The sequence below is a fragment of the Chiloscyllium punctatum genome, chromosome 49, assembly GCF_047496795.1.
Source record: "Chiloscyllium punctatum isolate Juve2018m chromosome 49, sChiPun1.3, whole genome shotgun sequence".
NCBI lineage: Eukaryota > Metazoa > Chordata > Chondrichthyes > Orectolobiformes > Hemiscylliidae > Chiloscyllium > Chiloscyllium punctatum.
Genome location: NC_092787.1, coordinates 18,056,135 through 18,073,979, shown reverse-complemented (window position 1 = coordinate 18,073,979; position 17,845 = coordinate 18,056,135). Strand labels below are relative to the sequence as shown.

The 17,845-nt window shown below is 39.2% G+C and overlaps 1 protein-coding gene across 4 annotated transcripts in view; it reads right to left on the bottom strand.

The window, feature by feature from the left end:
* Positions 1–2,452: 2,452 nt before the first annotated feature.
* LOC140469297 (transforming growth factor beta receptor type 3-like) overlaps positions 2,453–17,845 on the bottom strand; it is a 126,396-nt gene continuing 111,003 nt past the window's right edge. For 3 of the 4 annotated variants that reach the window (XM_072565655.1, XM_072565654.1, XM_072565656.1), the window contains exons 16-18: positions 12,799–12,891; positions 7,722–7,835; positions 2,453–6,353 (exon numbers count right to left, since the gene is read on the bottom strand). In XM_072565655.1, the coding sequence (XP_072421756.1) occupies positions 6,235–6,353; positions 7,722–7,835; positions 12,799–12,891 (326 nt within the window). In that variant the 3' untranslated portion in view covers positions 2,453–6,234. The remainder of the gene's footprint in view (positions 6,354–7,721; positions 7,836–12,798; positions 12,892–17,845) is intronic. The other variant, XM_072565657.1, reaches the window with a different exon arrangement.

Below are 17,845 nucleotides of genomic sequence, written 5' to 3'. Positions count from 1 at the left end.
GATGACTGCATTGGCGCCACCTCGTGCTCCCGCGAGGAGGTTGAGCAATTCATCAATTTCACCAACACATTCCACCCTGACCTTAAATTTACCTGGACTATCTCTGACACCTCGCTCCCCTTCCTGGACCTCTCCATCTGCATTAGTGACGACCGACTTGACACTGACATTTTTTACAAACCCACCAACTCCCATAGCTACCTGGATTACACCTCTTCCCACCCTATCTCTTGCAAAAATGCCATCCCGTATTCCCAATTTCTCCGCCTCCGCCGTATCTGCTCCCAGGAGGATCAGTTCCACCATAGGACACACCAGATGGCCTCCTTCTTTAGAGACCGCAATTTCGGTGGTTAAAGATGCCCTCCAACGCATCTCGTCCACATCCCGCACCTCCGCCCTCAGACCCCACCCCTCCAACCGTAACAAGGACAGAACGCCCCTGGTGCTCACCTTCCACCCTGCAAATCTTCGCATCAACCAAATCATCCACCGACATTTCCGCCACCACCAGGGATATATTTCCCTCCCCACCCCTTTCCGCCTTCCGCAAAGACTGTTCCCTCCGTGACTACCTGGTCAGGTCCACAACCCCCTACAACCCACCCTCCCATTCTGACACTTACCCCTGCCACCGCAGGAACTGTAAAACCTGTGCCCACACCTCCTCCCTCACCTCTATCCAAGGCCCTAAAGGAGCCTTCCACATCCATCAAAGTTTCACCTGCACATCCACCAATATCATTTATTGTATCCGTTGCTCCCGATGTGGTCTCCTCTACATTGGGGAGACTGGGCGTCTCCTAGCAGAGCGCTTTAGGGAACATCTCCGAGACACCCGCACCAATCAACCAAACTGCCCTGTGGCCCAACATTTCAACTCCCCCTCCCACTCTGCCGAGGACATGGAGGTCCTGGGCCTCCTTCACCGCCGCTCCCTCACCACCAGACGCCTGGAGGAAGAACGCCTCATCTTCCGCCTCGGAACACTTCAACCCCAGGGCATCAATGTGGACTTCAACAGCTTCCTCATTTCTCCTTCCCCCACCTCATCCTAGTTTCAAACTTCCAGCTCAGTAACTGTCTCCTTGACTTCTCCGGCCTTGTCCGACCTGCCTATCTTCTTTTCCACCTATCCACTCCACCCTCCCCTCCTTGACCTATCACCTTCATCTCCTCCCCCATTCACCCATTGTACTCTATACTACTCTCTCCCCACCCCCACCCTCCTCTAGCTTATCTCTCCACACTTCAGGCTCACTGCCTTTATTCCTGATGAAGGGCTTTTGCCCGAAACGTCGATTTCGCTGCTCGTTGGATGCTGCCTGAACTGCTGTGCTCTTCCAGCACCACTAATCCAGTATTTGGTTTTCAGCATCTGCAGTCATCGTTTTTACCCTCTACTCCCTGTTTATTCAATTTGTTTGTGGACTGAAATGGGTATAGAACATTTTTGAAACCCAAGGACGTCTGGAAGGTTACTGCAATGACCTGATGACAGTTATTGTAAACAGTGTTCACACAGCTACAGTTCCAGCAGTGTGATTTACAAACAAACTGCTGTCAAAAGGTTGTATACAAATAGAATCTCAGTTACCTTACAACAGGTTACTAGTTCACAGACCAATAACAAAGATATTCTGCCTGTCAAACACCATGTGATTGGTTCTCAACTCCTGAACAGTTTGGGGCCCTAGTTTTCCAGCCTGGAAGTTCTTGCTGTTTTCTGCAGTTAACAGCTGCTTTCAGCCTGGAGAAAGTAAGTTTATTTATTCCTCCAGCAATTACTGTAAACCATGACTCATAAGTCAGAGAATTGTTATGTGTGAAACAGTCCCCTGTGTCTACTGTGAATCTGTGAAAATAGCTGGAAGAAGACAACTTGAGAAGCAATATGCTGATTAGCATAAGAACCATCTCAGCAGATCTGTAAACTGAGATAATTGAACTGCTTTCGTTTTCTCTGTCCATAACATTTTTTTTTCTATGTGTGCATGTACATGCAAGGGGTTCAGAGTTTAACAAGTAGTTTTGCTGACCATTCATAATTGGTTTTCCTGTAGCTAGGGTCTATATACTTGCAATAAGTAGAAACCTGGTTTAAGGGATATGGGGAGAGTGTGAGTAAGTGGTGTTGAAATGCCCATCAGCCATGGCAGAGTGGACTCAATGGGCTGAATGGCCATACTTCAACTCCTATGGTTTTATGTCTCATTCGCCTAGGTCTGAAAGTCAGGTAAGTTGGGGATTTCAAAAGTCTTTAACTTTTGTGACAACCTTAGAAATAACAAGGCTTGAGATCCAATGTACTAACTCAGTGAGGCATGACACATGCATAACACGTGGCAAACTTGTTCAAATCTGAATTCTAGTTTGAATATTTGGTGTACTTGATCTTCAGCAAAACACTTTCCATTCAGTTCCATTTTTCAATGTTTTAATAATGGTTTACATGATTAATTGTTCTGATTATGAATAACCACAATAAACTTTATAATACTGACAATAATATACATATCTCATACAAGACATACAGGTCAATAAATGTCTTCTTCGAAGACATTAAAAGCATTTGTAATTTAAGAAAATACATACAGAAATAGAATCAGAACTTCCATAAAACAACACAATTTATAGAAGAACAAGAACATTTAAGATTTTTTCTGCAAGGAGTACTATAGCTTGAATGAATACTCTGGCAAATGAAGATGCTTTAAGTCAACAAATGCTCTGGTAAAAAGTACATCCTTCAACATACTTCATTTTCAAATTTTTAATCTATTTAGTTGACAAACATGCAAATTAAAAGTATTTTAATAAAAATTTTAGATGACAGGGTAACATTTGCTATTCCCCTGGGGGAAACAAAAAAATCAATACATTTTTGATTAACAAAATCAAAATTGATTTGAATATTTTGCTCAAAGGCACAAATCTTTAAATTTTTGCAAAGATACAAAGCTAACACTACAATCTTTCAGGATTCTCAGTGATAATGGAATAGATTAAGAAAATTAAGTATTCAAATGTTAATTTTTGTACAACAATTAGGGATCATGATAAATTGCTTTGACATTTCACCCATTTATTGAGGGAAATATGAATTATGCTTCCAAATTGCAGACAACTGCAATTACCAGCAATGTAAATGTAGTTTTAAAAGTTCAATTTAACGATAACATGTGGTATTTTTAAAAGTTCTAAAATTAAAGGAAAAAAACCCAACCTAGACAAAAATATTGTGAAGCAGCCTTCCTTTTACTAGGATGCCCTCTGGATATAGATAACAACTGCTGTTTAGGTTCTCCACATTGCTGGGGAACAATGCTTTAGAAGTATTTAGAGACTTGATAGGGTAGCTATGCTTGGTTGTGGGACAGACCACAAATGCAGCTAATTAAAACAGTAGTTACTGCACAGACAAATTAGGAAAACTTTCTTTATCCAAAGACTGGTAAGAATGTGGCTCTCCCCGATTTGTTAGTTGAGGGAAATAGCATTTTGTATTTAAGGAAAAACTAGGTAAGCACACAGGAGAAATGAAAAATAATTAAGGGTGGGTGAGGGTTTGTGCCTGCTAACTGGCCTAATTCTGTAGTGTAAGTTTTATGTAAAATAGGTTTCACATTCAGTCACTTAAAGGACAAAGTAGAAACTGACAAAACACATGTAGGTACATTATAAAATTTAGTAGGAATATTGAAGTGTGATGAAGTTCAAATAACATGCATAACTCAACATTTTAAAATAATAACATAGCGAGATTGAGAGATCAAACCAGTTTGAATAGCAGGTAACCCAAAAGAAGATCACCAGTATTCAAGAAAGGTTGACGAAAGTGACATCAACACAAAGTGGAGAACTAATAGGAGAGTTGTTTTTCTCAACTTTAAAGCTGCATTAAAGTTCAATTAAAAGTTCTAGCTTCTTGAAGAAGAGACTAGATAGGCTGCAGTTATTTTCCTTAGACCAGCCAAGATTGAAATGAGACTGGATTAAAGTACAAAATTATGAAAGGCATACATCAGATAGAAATAACTTTTGGAATATTACGTGCAATTCTGGTCACCCTCCAATCAGAAGGATTTCGTGAAACTTGAAAGGGTTCAGAAAAGATTTATGAGGATGTTGCTATGGTTGGAGGATTTGAGCGATAGGAGAGGCTAAAGAGGCTGGAGCCATTTTCCCTGCAGTGTCGAAGGGTGACCTTAGAGGTTTATAAAATCATGAGGGGCATGGATTGTGTAAACAGGCAAGATCTTTTCCCTGGGCTGGGGGAGTTCGGAACTTGAGGTCATAGGTTTAGGGTGAGATGGGAAAAATTTAAAAGGGACCGAAGGGGTATTTTTTTCAGGCAAAGGGTGGTGTGTGAATAGAATGAGCTGCCAGAGGAAGTGGTGGAGGCTGGTACAATTACAACATGTAGGCATCTGGATGGGTACATGAATAGGAAAGGTTTATGTTCGTTTCGGATATCTGGTCTGCAATGGACAAGCTGGACCAAAGGGTCAGTTTCTGTGCTATATATCTCTGACTGTAATTAGAAGAGAAGTCAGTGATCAAGGCTCATAGATTTAAAGTAAGGGGAGGAGATTTAGAGGGATTTTGAAGAATAACATTCTATCCTTTACCCTCAACCCTCCCAAGGATGGTGTATGTAGAACCCACTACCTGAAAGGGTGGTAGAAATAAGAACCCTCACATCTTGAGATTTAGCTGGACAACTGAAATGCTAATAGAATACAAAGCTTTTGGCTAAATGCTGGGAAATGGGATTGAATAGGTGCTTGAAGAGCAGCATGGACACAATGGTCCAAGGGTTTTTTTTCCATGCTGATTTACTTTATGACTTAAGACATTAAAACCGTAGAGTGTTTGAGAAACAGAAATGATTTAAAAAGATAATAGGTTACTCAAATCATAACTGTATCAATAGGCTTTATAATACATTGAGATTAATTTCTTATCATACTTAGATTGAACCATACAGTTCTCTTCCTTTTAGAAGGCATTTTAAATATACTTGTTCCAAAACTGGACATATATCAGACAAACCTACTGATACCATAAAAACACAGCCTATTGGAAGGGTCGGCTGTAGTGGTGACATCTAAGAGCACTAGTAATCAAGGTAAAAGAATACAACCAATATTTCAAAGGGAGAAAAGGGGCAGCTGAAGTTTTCAGCTGGAATTCTGAACATATACTTCTGAATGAGAGTAAACAAATCAGGCTTTTTCATTTTGTTCTCATAATAGGGTTCCTGGCAGTATTAGTTCAATAATTCTGTAGTTAGAAGCTGTATTCATGACGTGCATTTACATAAAAGGCACATGTAAAAATCTGTAAAAGTGGTTTACTTTTTCTTAGTTCCCCATAACATGCCTTAATTGTTACTTAGTTCATCATGATCTTCAATTTTCCCTTTTTAAGAAGAATGTTACTACTAGTGACACTGCAGTTTGTGTGCAGGGTGCAAACTTTTCCATTAGCTATATTCAGTTGATATCTTGATAAAATTGTCACAATTGTGTTTTTAGTCTCCTATTGGGGAACTGTACTGAAATGGGCATGGGACAAAGATGTAAGCCACAAAAACAGCAGCCTAGTTCTCTCAAGTGAAGTCCTGTCAAAGTCTGTTGGTCACAGTTCCAATTGTGGAATCACCCTTTAAGTCATAATTGCTCAACTTCTTGTTTTGGCTAGTATGGCTGCATTCCACATAGGAGTGAATACTGTCACCCACTGTTGACAAAGCACACCCGTATAGTTACATTATTATCATCTCTCATGAGAGAAAGAGTGAAAAAGTTATTAAACCCTTGCATACAATATTAAACTAGTACTTAAATATTAAAAATACACTTAATACCTGAATATTCATGGCTTATTCCAGCCTTATCTTCAAACACTAGTCATAAAACAATTAGACGTTTATCCTTGTAATTTAAGGCATCACCTGTGTCGTAGTCACTGATAATGTTATTCTCTAGATGCTTGGCAACTTTTAGGCAGAGTTGCTACTGGAGTTGCAGTTGGTAAACTGTAATGCCACCAAACATGTCTCTATTTAAAAAATGGGTTTCTTTTTTGCAGCTGTTAAATCACTTTCAAAGATGTTTTACCATTGAATTCACCATAGGTTACTCAGAGCATTTTTCAAAAAACAAGGTAGTTGCTAAATAACAACATATTTTAACTAGTCAGTGTTGTTGAAAACATTGTAGATGATGGCTATGCAACGCTGCTTGTAGAACATGGGGTACTTTGAGTGCTACTAATGCTGTGATTGGTGCTGCTGTTCTCAGATGTAGGTGGATTAGCGAAAACAGGCTGCTGCTTTTCAGAAAGACCTACAAGGTAGAAATAGGCAAACTAGTAATCAAACTTTTACCAGCACGACTATGTGTCATAGACCTCATACATATTTACAGTGTTTCCTTACTCATCTCCATAAAAGTTGTGACCAGTGCTAATTTAACCTAACATTCATTTATTCATACATACATACAAACAAACACACACTTACTAGTAAGCTTAGTAAATACTAGAATTGATTTTGCAGCTTGGTTTAGACTTAAAACACAGCTACTAGAGTAAACCTAGCCAACTTCTTATTGAGCTGATTATGCATAATTTAGTGAAGTGAGCTAAAATTTTGTTTTAAATGTAATCATCCACCTAAACACCACTGTCTTGCACAATAAGTTAGCCTTGGGTGAAAAGGGAAACAGGCAATAATGTTTAATTGAAATTTAAAGGGATGTGCCTCAAAGGTTCTAACAGTTTTAAAATATAACTTTCAGACAGATAGAAAAATGTATGGTTTAAAAAAAAATGTAAGTGGAAGGAAACCCAGTCTGGAAACACAAACTGGAATCTGGGCAGAAAAGTGATGGACCCTCCAGCCCCAGTAACATTCTGGTAAATCTTTTCTGAACATTCTCCAATTTAATAATATCCTTCCTATAGGGCGACCAAAAACTGTACACTGCACTGTACACAGAGCTCCAAAAATGGCCTCAACAACGTCCTCAGAAAGACAACACAGAGAACTTCCAAATTCCTGATGTAGATCTTTGAGTGGCATGCCAATTAGTGATTAAAGCTAATTGTCACCATCCAATTAAGGATGGTGCACATGGGCTGAAGAGCCAACTGGATTCCTTCCAGCAGTGATACATCTGAGACAAGAGCTGCTCATGTAGATAGGAGAGAACGAATGTGCCTCCAATTATAGATAAGCTATGATCACTTTTTTGAAATATACTGCCGACAACTGACTCATGGAACGGGTAACCCTCCACAGAGCAGCTTGAGCTGCAGCTTTTTTGGCTATATTGTAACAGCTGGGGATTTAAAGTCTACTGGAGCTTTCACCTTCCAGTCTGCCATTAGGAGGTGGCCTTCTCTGATTGGCCATCACAGGGAGCCCAGGACAGGATAATATTTATCTTTATTTGCAACCTGTTACTTGTAGGCAGTGGCTTTTCAGATCCATTCTCTTTGAAAATATTCCACCAAATCAGCTTTCCAGTCAGTAGTGGGAAATTCCAAGCCTATCTGCCACCAATGCTGCTCTGGCAGCTTTTGAAAATCTGGCTTAAGTTTCTGAAAATCAGAGATGGAATGTGGCAAACTAGAAGCAAAAACTACAGGTAAAAAAGGTCAAATTATCAGTTTGTGTAGTATTAGTAATAAATTATGAAGTTGGTACTCACGAGTGTGTGAATAGATATACCACAGAGCTGCAATCAGTAATGCTCCGATGACAAATGCACCAAATGCAATTCCTAAAGCAGCTGACATTCCCAGTCCCTGGAACACGGGAAGTTCTAAAACATAACAATGGCTCAATTAGAATCAGGTTACAAAATTTAAACTACAGGCTAAAGTAAAATATTCTTGTCTTCTAAACAGCAACATACACATTAGATTCAAAATGTTAAGTAGAAAGTACACTGTTGGTTTTAGGAAACTAGGTTTGCAAAAATATCCATATTACTGCAAAATAGCTTTCTTTACAGCATATAACTGTACTAACTCATCAAAAGAATTTTTTCACCATTAACATTTCAAACATGAGCTATTTTAAAATAAGACCATTAGATGTGGGAGCAGAAGTAGAGCATTTGACCCATCCAGATTCTGATTCTCAACTCCAATTCCCTGTCTTTTACCCGTAACCCTTTAATTTCTTACTGATTAAACATTTAACTATTCTAACTTTAAGTATATTTAACAACCCAACCTCTACACCCCTCTGCTGTAAAGAATTATACAAATTTATACCCTCAGAAGACATTCTTCATCTCTGTCCTAACCAGCTGACTTTGAGATTATGTCCTTTGATCTTGGACTCTACCACAAGAGGAAAAATTCTCTGTAAAACCCCCAAAGAATCTTTTATGTTCCAATAAAAGTCACTCCTCATTTTGCTGAAGTGCAATAAGTACAAGCTAAATTTATTTAATCTCTCTTCACAAGAAAACCCCTCCATATCTAGGATCAGCCTAGTGAAGCTTCTCTCAACTGCCCCCAATGCCAATACATCTTTCCTCAGTTAAGGAGTCCAAAGTCATTCACAGAACAATACTTATCTATTTGTATACTCTATTCCCTTGGAAATAAAGGCCAACATTTCATTTACCTTTCCTATTATCTGTTAAACGTGTATGCTAATTTTGAGATTCATGCATGAGGACTCCCAAATCCCTCCCTCTACAGCTTTCTCCATTCAAACAATATTTAGCTCCTCTATTCTTCCTTCCAAAGTGCATAACCTCACATTTTCCCATATTATAGTCCATGTGCCAAGTTTTTCCCCACTCACAATCTGTCTACATCCCTCTGTGGTAAACCCTTTGTTTCATCCTCACCATTTGCCTTCCCACCTATTTTGTATCATCCACAATAGTAGCAATAGTATATTTATTTACATAATTCAAGTTATTAACATATATTGCAAAGAACTGTGGGTCCAGTATTGATCCTTCTAGTACTCCACTAGTTACAGTTTGCCATCATAAAATTGTCCTTTATCCTACCTCTCTGTTTACTAGTTAGCCAATTCTCTAACCTCACTTGTAGTCATTAAATTTTGGCTCGAGAATTTTAATATTTAAATTAGAACAACATATTTTCAGAAGGATATTAAGTTTTGGTAGCTTGAGTGAATGTGTATGCGCGCTATTCTGGCCCCAAAGCCAACACATGACATTACAAAATTTATCCTAGAGCACTGTTCATATCAAACTACATGAAACTGTGAAAAAGGATATGGGGATTATTGTATGCAATTAACCTGCAACTTTCCATAGCAATACAGTCAACATATTACAGTAGTAAGCCAGTAGTCAATACATGATTGCTGTGTGCATCCAGTGCTAATTACTCTATTCACTAGTTGCCACATCAGCATAGCTGCCCATTATTGAAAAAGACTAGTGCTACTTAAAGGACCTTGCACCCCTCAAAAGGGAAGATGCAGTGTGATGATAAAGAGTCCTATGTAAACTAAATTGTAAAACATTTAGTGGAAAACTGGGCATGCGAACAAGTGCACCCAAATTTTCTGATGCTGCATTAGAAGGCATGGTACAAGAGACAGAGAAAGAGTAACTCCTAAGTTCAGAAGGCAGTGGATGGAAGTAGCAGTGCAGGTCAATGACAAGAACATTAATGCAGTACAGGAAGTAGCTTAATACACAAACACTATTTATCAAAGTGAGTGAGTTAAGTATTCAAAGGGTATATCTCATCCAATCTAAGCCCAGTGCCATCTGGAGTGAAGGCCTGGCTCAGGCTGAAGGCTAGGTGCCAGTGTGGAAGGTTGGAAGGACCATTGTTCTGAACTTATTATTTCTCTATTTTCTAATTTATTCTTACAATCGGCAATGTTGGACTTTTAATTTTTTTTAGTTTTTATTCCTAAGAACTTGTACCGAAGATTCTGTACCTGGGTATCTTTGTACCTAAGGTGGTACCGTGAGTGATGATTTGTAAACTTTTCACTGTACTCATTTCAGTACACATGAACCAAGGTAATTCAATTCAATTAAATACCAGCTTCATCAATTGTTCAATTCACTATGACACTATTATCTACCTAGTAAAAATATTTAATAGTAAACACTATCACAGGCTATAACTCACTTCTAGTCACAGAACTGTTGCAAATTTCAATCCACATCTTTCAATCACCAGGGGCTATTTAACCTTGACAGCCTCATCATATTGTAGGATGCAATACATTTCATTCTTTTGTTTTTGCAGACGGCGGCATCAGCAAGAAACTGCATGAAAATCTGTACTTTTTAAACTCCCATGGAAGAGATAGTACTGGGTCTAACAGCTAGGGAAAGGATATACTGGATTAGTGGTGCTGGAAGAGCACAGCAGTTCAGGCAGCATCCAACGAGCAGCGAAATCGACGTTTCGGGCAAAAGCCCTTCATCAGGAATATCGTCGATTTCGCTGCTCGTTGGATGCTGCCTGAACTGCTGTGCTCTTCCAGCACCACTAATCCAGTATTTGGTTTTCAGCATCTGCAGTCATTGTTTTTACCTTTTAGCTTGGGAAAGGATATTGATGAACTTGATAACATACTGCAATACAGGAATGAATGATGTAGGTTTCTGCATTCTTAATCCTCCTTCCCACGTCCCATTTTACTGTCTCACAACTGCAGATTCTGCAGGCACACAAAATCGTACTCCATCCTCCCCCCATAATTTAATCCTTTAAATATTTTCATATTAGATACCCAAGAACTAGAAACTGAGGCAGAGCAAGACAACAATGAATATGTATATCATCCACTCGATCTTATGCGCACAGTTCAGAGACAAACACCAAGCATCCTTTATAAGTATACAACTTGTATTTATTTCTTCAGTACTTTTGACATTGCAAAATATGTTGAGATGCTTCTCAGAAATGTTTAACAGCAAGTCACATTGTAACAAATTATCAAAAGCTTGGTAGAAAAGTTAAGTTTTAATGGTGGGAGAGTAAGTTTTGAAGAGGGCATAAGTTACAAAAGAGATATAAACAGTTTAAATGAGTAGGCAAAGATCTGGCAAAAAGAGTCTAAGGAAGAAAAGTGAGAAACTGTCCATTTTGTCAGGAAGAATAAGAAAGAAGCATACTATCTAAATAGTAAGAGCTCCAAGATGCAGTGATCTGGGTGTCCCATCTGATAAATTGCAAGAGACCATCAAGGAGGTACACAGCAAGTAATTTGGAAAGTTGATAAAATGCTGTAGTTTGTTGCAAAGGAAATTGAGTACAAAAGGTCGAAGATTATGCTTCAACTATACAGGACACCACTAAATCACATCCAAGTAGGAACAGCAGTAGGCTGTTTACTCCCTTGAGTCTGCACCACTACTCTAAAAGCTAATGACTGATTTGGCCCTCCTCATTCCACTTTTCTGCCCTGTCCCCATAACCTTCGATTTCCCCACTGATCAAGAGTATATCTGCCTTAGCCTTAAATATACACAAATACTCTGCTCCCACAGGTCTCTGCCAAGGGTTCAAAAGACTCAATCCTCAGAGGAGAAATTTCTCATCTCAGTCTTAAATTGGTGCCCTTTTATTCTGAGGCTATCCCATCCAGTCCTAGACTCTCCCATAAGGGAAAACCTCCTCTCAGCATTTACTCTATTAAGCCTGTGAGGAATCCTATAAATTTTCATGAGATTATCTCTCATCCTTCTAAATTCTAATGAGTACAGTACCAAACTGTTTAACTGTGTACAGTAATGATCTCTTTATTTAAGGAAGGATGCAAATGCAGAGAAAGTTTACTAGACTTATACCTGTAAATGGGCAGGTTATATGAGGAATGGTAAGCAAAGCCTGTATCAATTGGAGTTTAGAAGAGTAAGAAGCGACTTGACTGAGGGACCTTGACAAAGTGCATGTAGAAGGGGTGTTTCTAGTGGAGAATCTAGAAATTGGATTATTAAGGTTAACCTCTTTAACATAAACAGAATTTTTGTCTCAGAGTTGAGTCTTTGGAGCTCAAAGAGCAGTTGAAGAAGTGTCTTTGAATGTTTTGAAAGCAGAGGTTGATAGAATTTTGATAAGCAAGAGTTTAAAAAGGTATTAAGGATGGACAAAGCATGGAGTAATCAGACTAGCCACGATCTAATTGAAGGGCAGAGTGGACTCTAGAGACCAAATTGTGTACTTCTCTTAATCAAATGTTCATATGTCCTAGAGAGATGTAAAGGGGCTTAGTGACAGTAAGGCCTTCAATGGCGCAGCCATTAAAAGCAGGGATACACAAGATGAGAGAACAAATAGCTGGGAGAACTGCATGATTGGAGGAGGTTGCAGATCGGTAGGAGTGAGGCCAAAGTGGGATTTAACTGGGAACTGACTCTTGCAGTGTTCTTGCAGAGTTCCTTTGTTCCTTAATACTTTGAAACATGCTAAGAATTTTAGTCAGAAATGAGAAAGTAAGAAATACGTTTTAGGTGTATGGTTTTATATAGATGTGTAAATAGATGAATACAAAAAGAGATATGTGGAAACAAAGATAAAATGGCAAAAAAGGCAGTCTGCAAATACTGCATAACATCAAGTTACATGAAATATCATGAGCCAGCTAACACATATCAGAGCAATTTATAACAGCAAGTACTGTATTTTAATAACCTACATAGGTGCAAGAGTTAAAACTGACTTTTCTTGAACTTGCTTTCCTGTCCTTAGAAGTAATTTAACATTTCTATAATAAACCAATGTATCATCCATCAGATAAGAATTGTTTCAAATCTGACTAACCTGGCCTGTGACTTATGAGGTCTGGGCCGTCAGGTCGGTGACTTGTGGGAGCTGGGCCCTCTCGACTTGAGGGGTCTGGGAATGTGGGACAAACTAGAAGATAAAATATGTTTATATTATTTTAATATTAACAATGCTGTCCTCTAACTGTACCTTACAAGCCTTAGTGCAATAAATTACTACATGGTAATCTTAAAAATTACTAATTCTGAAGATCTCAATATTTTCAGTTTGATTTTATAGAACAAGTAAAATGTTTTAAAACAAAGTGGTCACATGGTGCAACTACTGCCATGACCCAGATATTGCTTGGCTGAATTAAACATTTCCTTGTTAATCAAGTTTAAAATATTATTAATTGCATCACAAAAATAATTACTCTTGAGATAAGCCATTCAGTTCATTTTGGCTCTTTTGTCTACATGAAGTGTGAAAATCTTATCACAGCATAGAACTGCGTTTCAAAATGGTGGTGTTTTTGCTGAGGAAATAGTTTTGCCTCTATTATTGTATAGAAAAATGCTCTATGTATTGATAATGCTTTGTATGAAAATAAAAGTTTTCCAATACTACATTTAAATTTGATAAAAGGAAATTTAAATCTGAGTGCCTTACTCAGCAATTGAAAATAAATTATCCAGATATTTTCCATGCCACTTACAATTTTGAATGCTTCAATAAGATTACCGTGCTGACATTCCCTTCTCCAGTCCTTCCTCACAACTGAGATTTGTAAACTCTAGGGTTCTTATTTTTGATTTTCCTTGCACTACCACTGGACCTCAATGAACAAAACTGGACAAAGTATTCAAAATAACTTTGGACCAGAGGGAAGAAAGTGGTTAAAAAGACTGCTTAAAATAGTCATGGCACAGATATCAATCCAAGATAGTAGCTATTGCCAAGATGGAAAGCCATCCAAATGAACAATGTAGCTACTGTTCTATCATGTTTGGTATCTTCATGTCCTGCTCTCATTAACAAAAGTCCTGGAATGCCTCCTGCCAAACAGAAGGTTTCCCACCCAGGAAGCAGCAATGCTATTCCTACAAGCAGCTTTTTGTAATGGCTTTAACAACTCCCAGCTTGTCTTGACACTGTGCATATAGCAGCCTATCCAAAAAGGCCTGAAGACTGGAATTATCTTTGCTGACTTGCAATCTGCTGCACTCTACAGGGATCATGACCTCATAAAGGGTGATATATTAAACTGACACAGCTCATCAGAGGATGAGAAAGAGTAGGAGCAAGGGGTGGAAAGATGCAGAACACAACTGTTCCAGTTACGTGGGGTGGGATGGGGCTGGGTGGGAGCTGGGACAGGACTTCAAAGTCTCAACAGGGTTTCATTAATGAATTGGATCCATTGTTTTTATGTTTTCAGATATGTTTTTAGAAGAGTCCTTTAAATCCTGGACAATGTGATCCTAAACTTATTTTCACCTGCCAGTTTAGCATTTCTGTTGAAGACAGTCCTGAATAGATCCTCTGTTACGAATAATAAATGATGCAGATCTGGCTAAGGTTTCACTGTCCTTTTCAATAAACCTTGCTACCTTTCACCAGCTCTTCCATCTTTTAGAAGCGTACACATCCAAAATCAAATGTCCATATTTACATTGGATTCAAAAAATGTGCATTTGCAGATAAGGTAATCCCTGCAGAAACACTCAATGCTCTGCCTGACAGAGACCTCCACCCTTCAGCCACATGTACGAAGTGCTACCATGTTGCCTCAGATGAAGTGGAGACAGCCTGCTCACCTATCTCTGTTTGAATCAGAAATGCACAGTGTAGTCATCCTCATCATGGATATACTAGTAAGCATGTCCAGAGGATGCAGCCCTTGGCTTCAATCCAGTGACAGCTATGCATCAGGCCCTGCTGTAAAGGTAGTCTCTCTTTCTCTCATTCACTCAGACAAGCCAATATAGCTGATGACTATGATGACAGCATCCCATTCTCATCCTTCTCGTGACCATCTTAGGCTAGTGTTCCAGGAGGAAGTAAGCAAGTACAAGTTGGGATGCAACCCCAAACATGGCTGCACCATCTTGCCACTAACAGTCTTTTGCGCAGAGTTTATGCATGTCAGTGCACTGCTCCTACAAACACACCCATTTGCTATACTTATTGTCCTCCATGAGATAAAAGTCAGAAAATACCCAGGCCAGGCCAGGCAATAGAGAGAAACAGAGTCAAAAGGTCACATTAATCATGGATCCTCAATCCTATTAGTTAGGTCCCTGGCCCCTACCAACCCACCCTCCGGCATCTTCCCTTGCTTGCCGCAAGAGGTGCAAAACCTTTGCTCAAATCTTCTTCCCTTACTTCCGTCCAAGGCCCCAAAGGATCTTTTCACATCCAGCAGAGATTCTCCTGCACATCCACCCACCTTTTCTACTGTGTCGGTTGCTCTTGAGGTGGTCTCCTCTACGTCTGGGAGACAGGATACCAATTCGTGGAGCATTCCAGGGAACATCTCTGGGACACATGCACCAAACAACCCTACCGCCCTGTGGCTGACGACTTCAACTCCTCCCACTCCCCCCACCCACCCCCACTCCACGAAGGACATGCAAGTCCTGAGCCTCCTCCTCCACCACCAAATCCAAGCCACCTGATGACTGGAGGAAGAATGCCTCATCTTCCACCTTGGGATCTTTCAACCACATGGCATCAACATCGATTTCACTAGTTTCGAAATCTCCCCTTCCTCCACTTCATCACAGATCCAACCCTCCAACTCGGCACCGCCCTCTTGACCTGTCCATTTTCCTTCCCACCTATCCACTCCACCCTTCCTACCTATCACAATTACCCCCACCTGCAGACTACCTATTGCCTTCCCAGCTACCTTATCCCCCAGCCGCATCCTCCTCTACATTCCTGATGAAGAGCTTATGCCCGAAACGTCAACTCTCCTGCTCCTTGGATGCTGCCTGACCTACTTTTCCAGTGCCACACTTTGACTTCTCTATTAGATCACCAAATAACTCAATTAAGTTAATCAAATACAATTTATACTTTTGGGAAATCTGTGCTGACTTTCTTTTATCCAAGGATCCATTTCCATTTATGCTTTAGTTTGATGTCATTTTGCACTCCAGAGGGATATTTTACCTTATGTGGCAATATTTTGCTATCGTTCATAATATAGGAAACTAGGCATGAATATTACGACACTGAATGATTAAAGTTATTTATTACAGTTAACAATTTTATCTAAATATTACATTCCTCAGATACAACATCTGGGCTGGTGTTGAACCACTAAGTTACACATAGTAGCATGCCATACTTAAAGTGATTCTCCAGCATGTCATTTATAGGTATACTGATATACTGATCATCAAACATGAAACAACAGATCTGAAACCAAAATCTAGAATACACTGTTAAAACTACATTATATTTCAGAAAGCATTGATTCTGTTTTGACTTTAACTGGCTTCTAAGGTGAACAAGGTAAAAACCCCAACTTCACCTCAGTCAACTCCTTTAAAAAAAGTACGTTAGAATAGGATGCAAATATTGGTTAAAATGAGTTTTGAAGCCTAACTTACAGAGACAAATGCAATTAATTGCACTTTTTTTAGGTCTATGCTGTCTTGGGAACTAAACAAACAGAAGCAGGAAACACAAAAATTTGGAAAGGCTCAGCCCATGCAAAGCTGCAGAGGGAGGGAAGGAAAAACGGCTATAGGAATGACACACAATACTATAAAACAGGAAGGAAGATCAAATTTCAGGTCCGCCTGAAACAATAACTTCATGACTCTGAACCTTTCAGTACCAGCGTGTACAATCTGTCCTTTTTTAAGGATGTTGTTGACATTAGTACATATTTATCAGCACATTTAGAACTGCACAAATGATTGAAAAACTAACTCAAGGTCAGAATTGGGGCATGCATACAAAACTATTTGCACTTAACAGTTTGCTTAATTAAAAGTATAGTTTACAATAAATGCTCATATCTATTGTTATACATTGAGTTTTCATTTATTATCTTTAGCCATGGATGAATATTAAAGTTGCAAGACTAACAATAAGTATGGGTTCACTGAAATGATAATCACTATGCCAAACTAGCTACTATACAAGGTGATTTCTTTGAAGTTCATTTTAAAGTAGATACCAATGCGATTAATATTTTGTCAATTAGTTGCAGGATCTGAGCTTTTGCTGACAAGTCTTGAAATAATTGTTACATTATTTCCTCACAACACTCACTGAACATGCAAAGACAAAGATTATGGCAAACCTGCTAATTTGAACAGGAGGTTGGTGTCACAACAGTGCATTTGAACTGGAAGTGGTGCACCCTTGCTTCTGCCTCACAATTTGGTTAGCTATCCCCCTTATTAATGATGTATTCTCTACCAATTGCATGGCATAACTGTTGGCATTATTATTGTGCACAGAAACACACTGGAACCAGAGGCAGTGTGTTCTTTGCTGCTGCCTCTCTCTCGCTGTACAACTGATTGAAGGTAGTGGCCAGCAACAATATTGATGTGGAGGAGCTGGTGTTGGACTAGGGTGAACAAAGTTAAAAATCACACAACTACCTGATGAAGGAGCAACACTCCAAAAGCTAGTGCTTCCAAATAAACCTGTTGTGTGATTTTTAACTCAATAATATTGTAAATCCCACCATTGCACTTGGACAGGAAGCTTTTTTAAAATTTCAAAAATATACTTTTCATAAAAATATCTTTATATACATACATAGACACTAAGGTAGTTTAATTCTGTACAATAGCATATGAAGAAACAAACAGACATTGGAATTACACTCAATCCGGCAAACTAACTAAAAGTATTTCTTCCTTATGGGTGGAGGGGTCTGACAACCGAACAGACCTCCACTGTACTTTGGCTTAGGCCTTAGATGGTAGTCATTCCCCTCTGCACCTTGGCAGCAGCTGCCCCAGGCTTTAGTGCATTCCTCAGTTCGTAGTCCTCGACCTTGGAATGTGCCTGTCTGTAACAGTCAGGGTCAACTGCTTGGTCTGAAAGAGCAACAGGTTTTTGGCACACC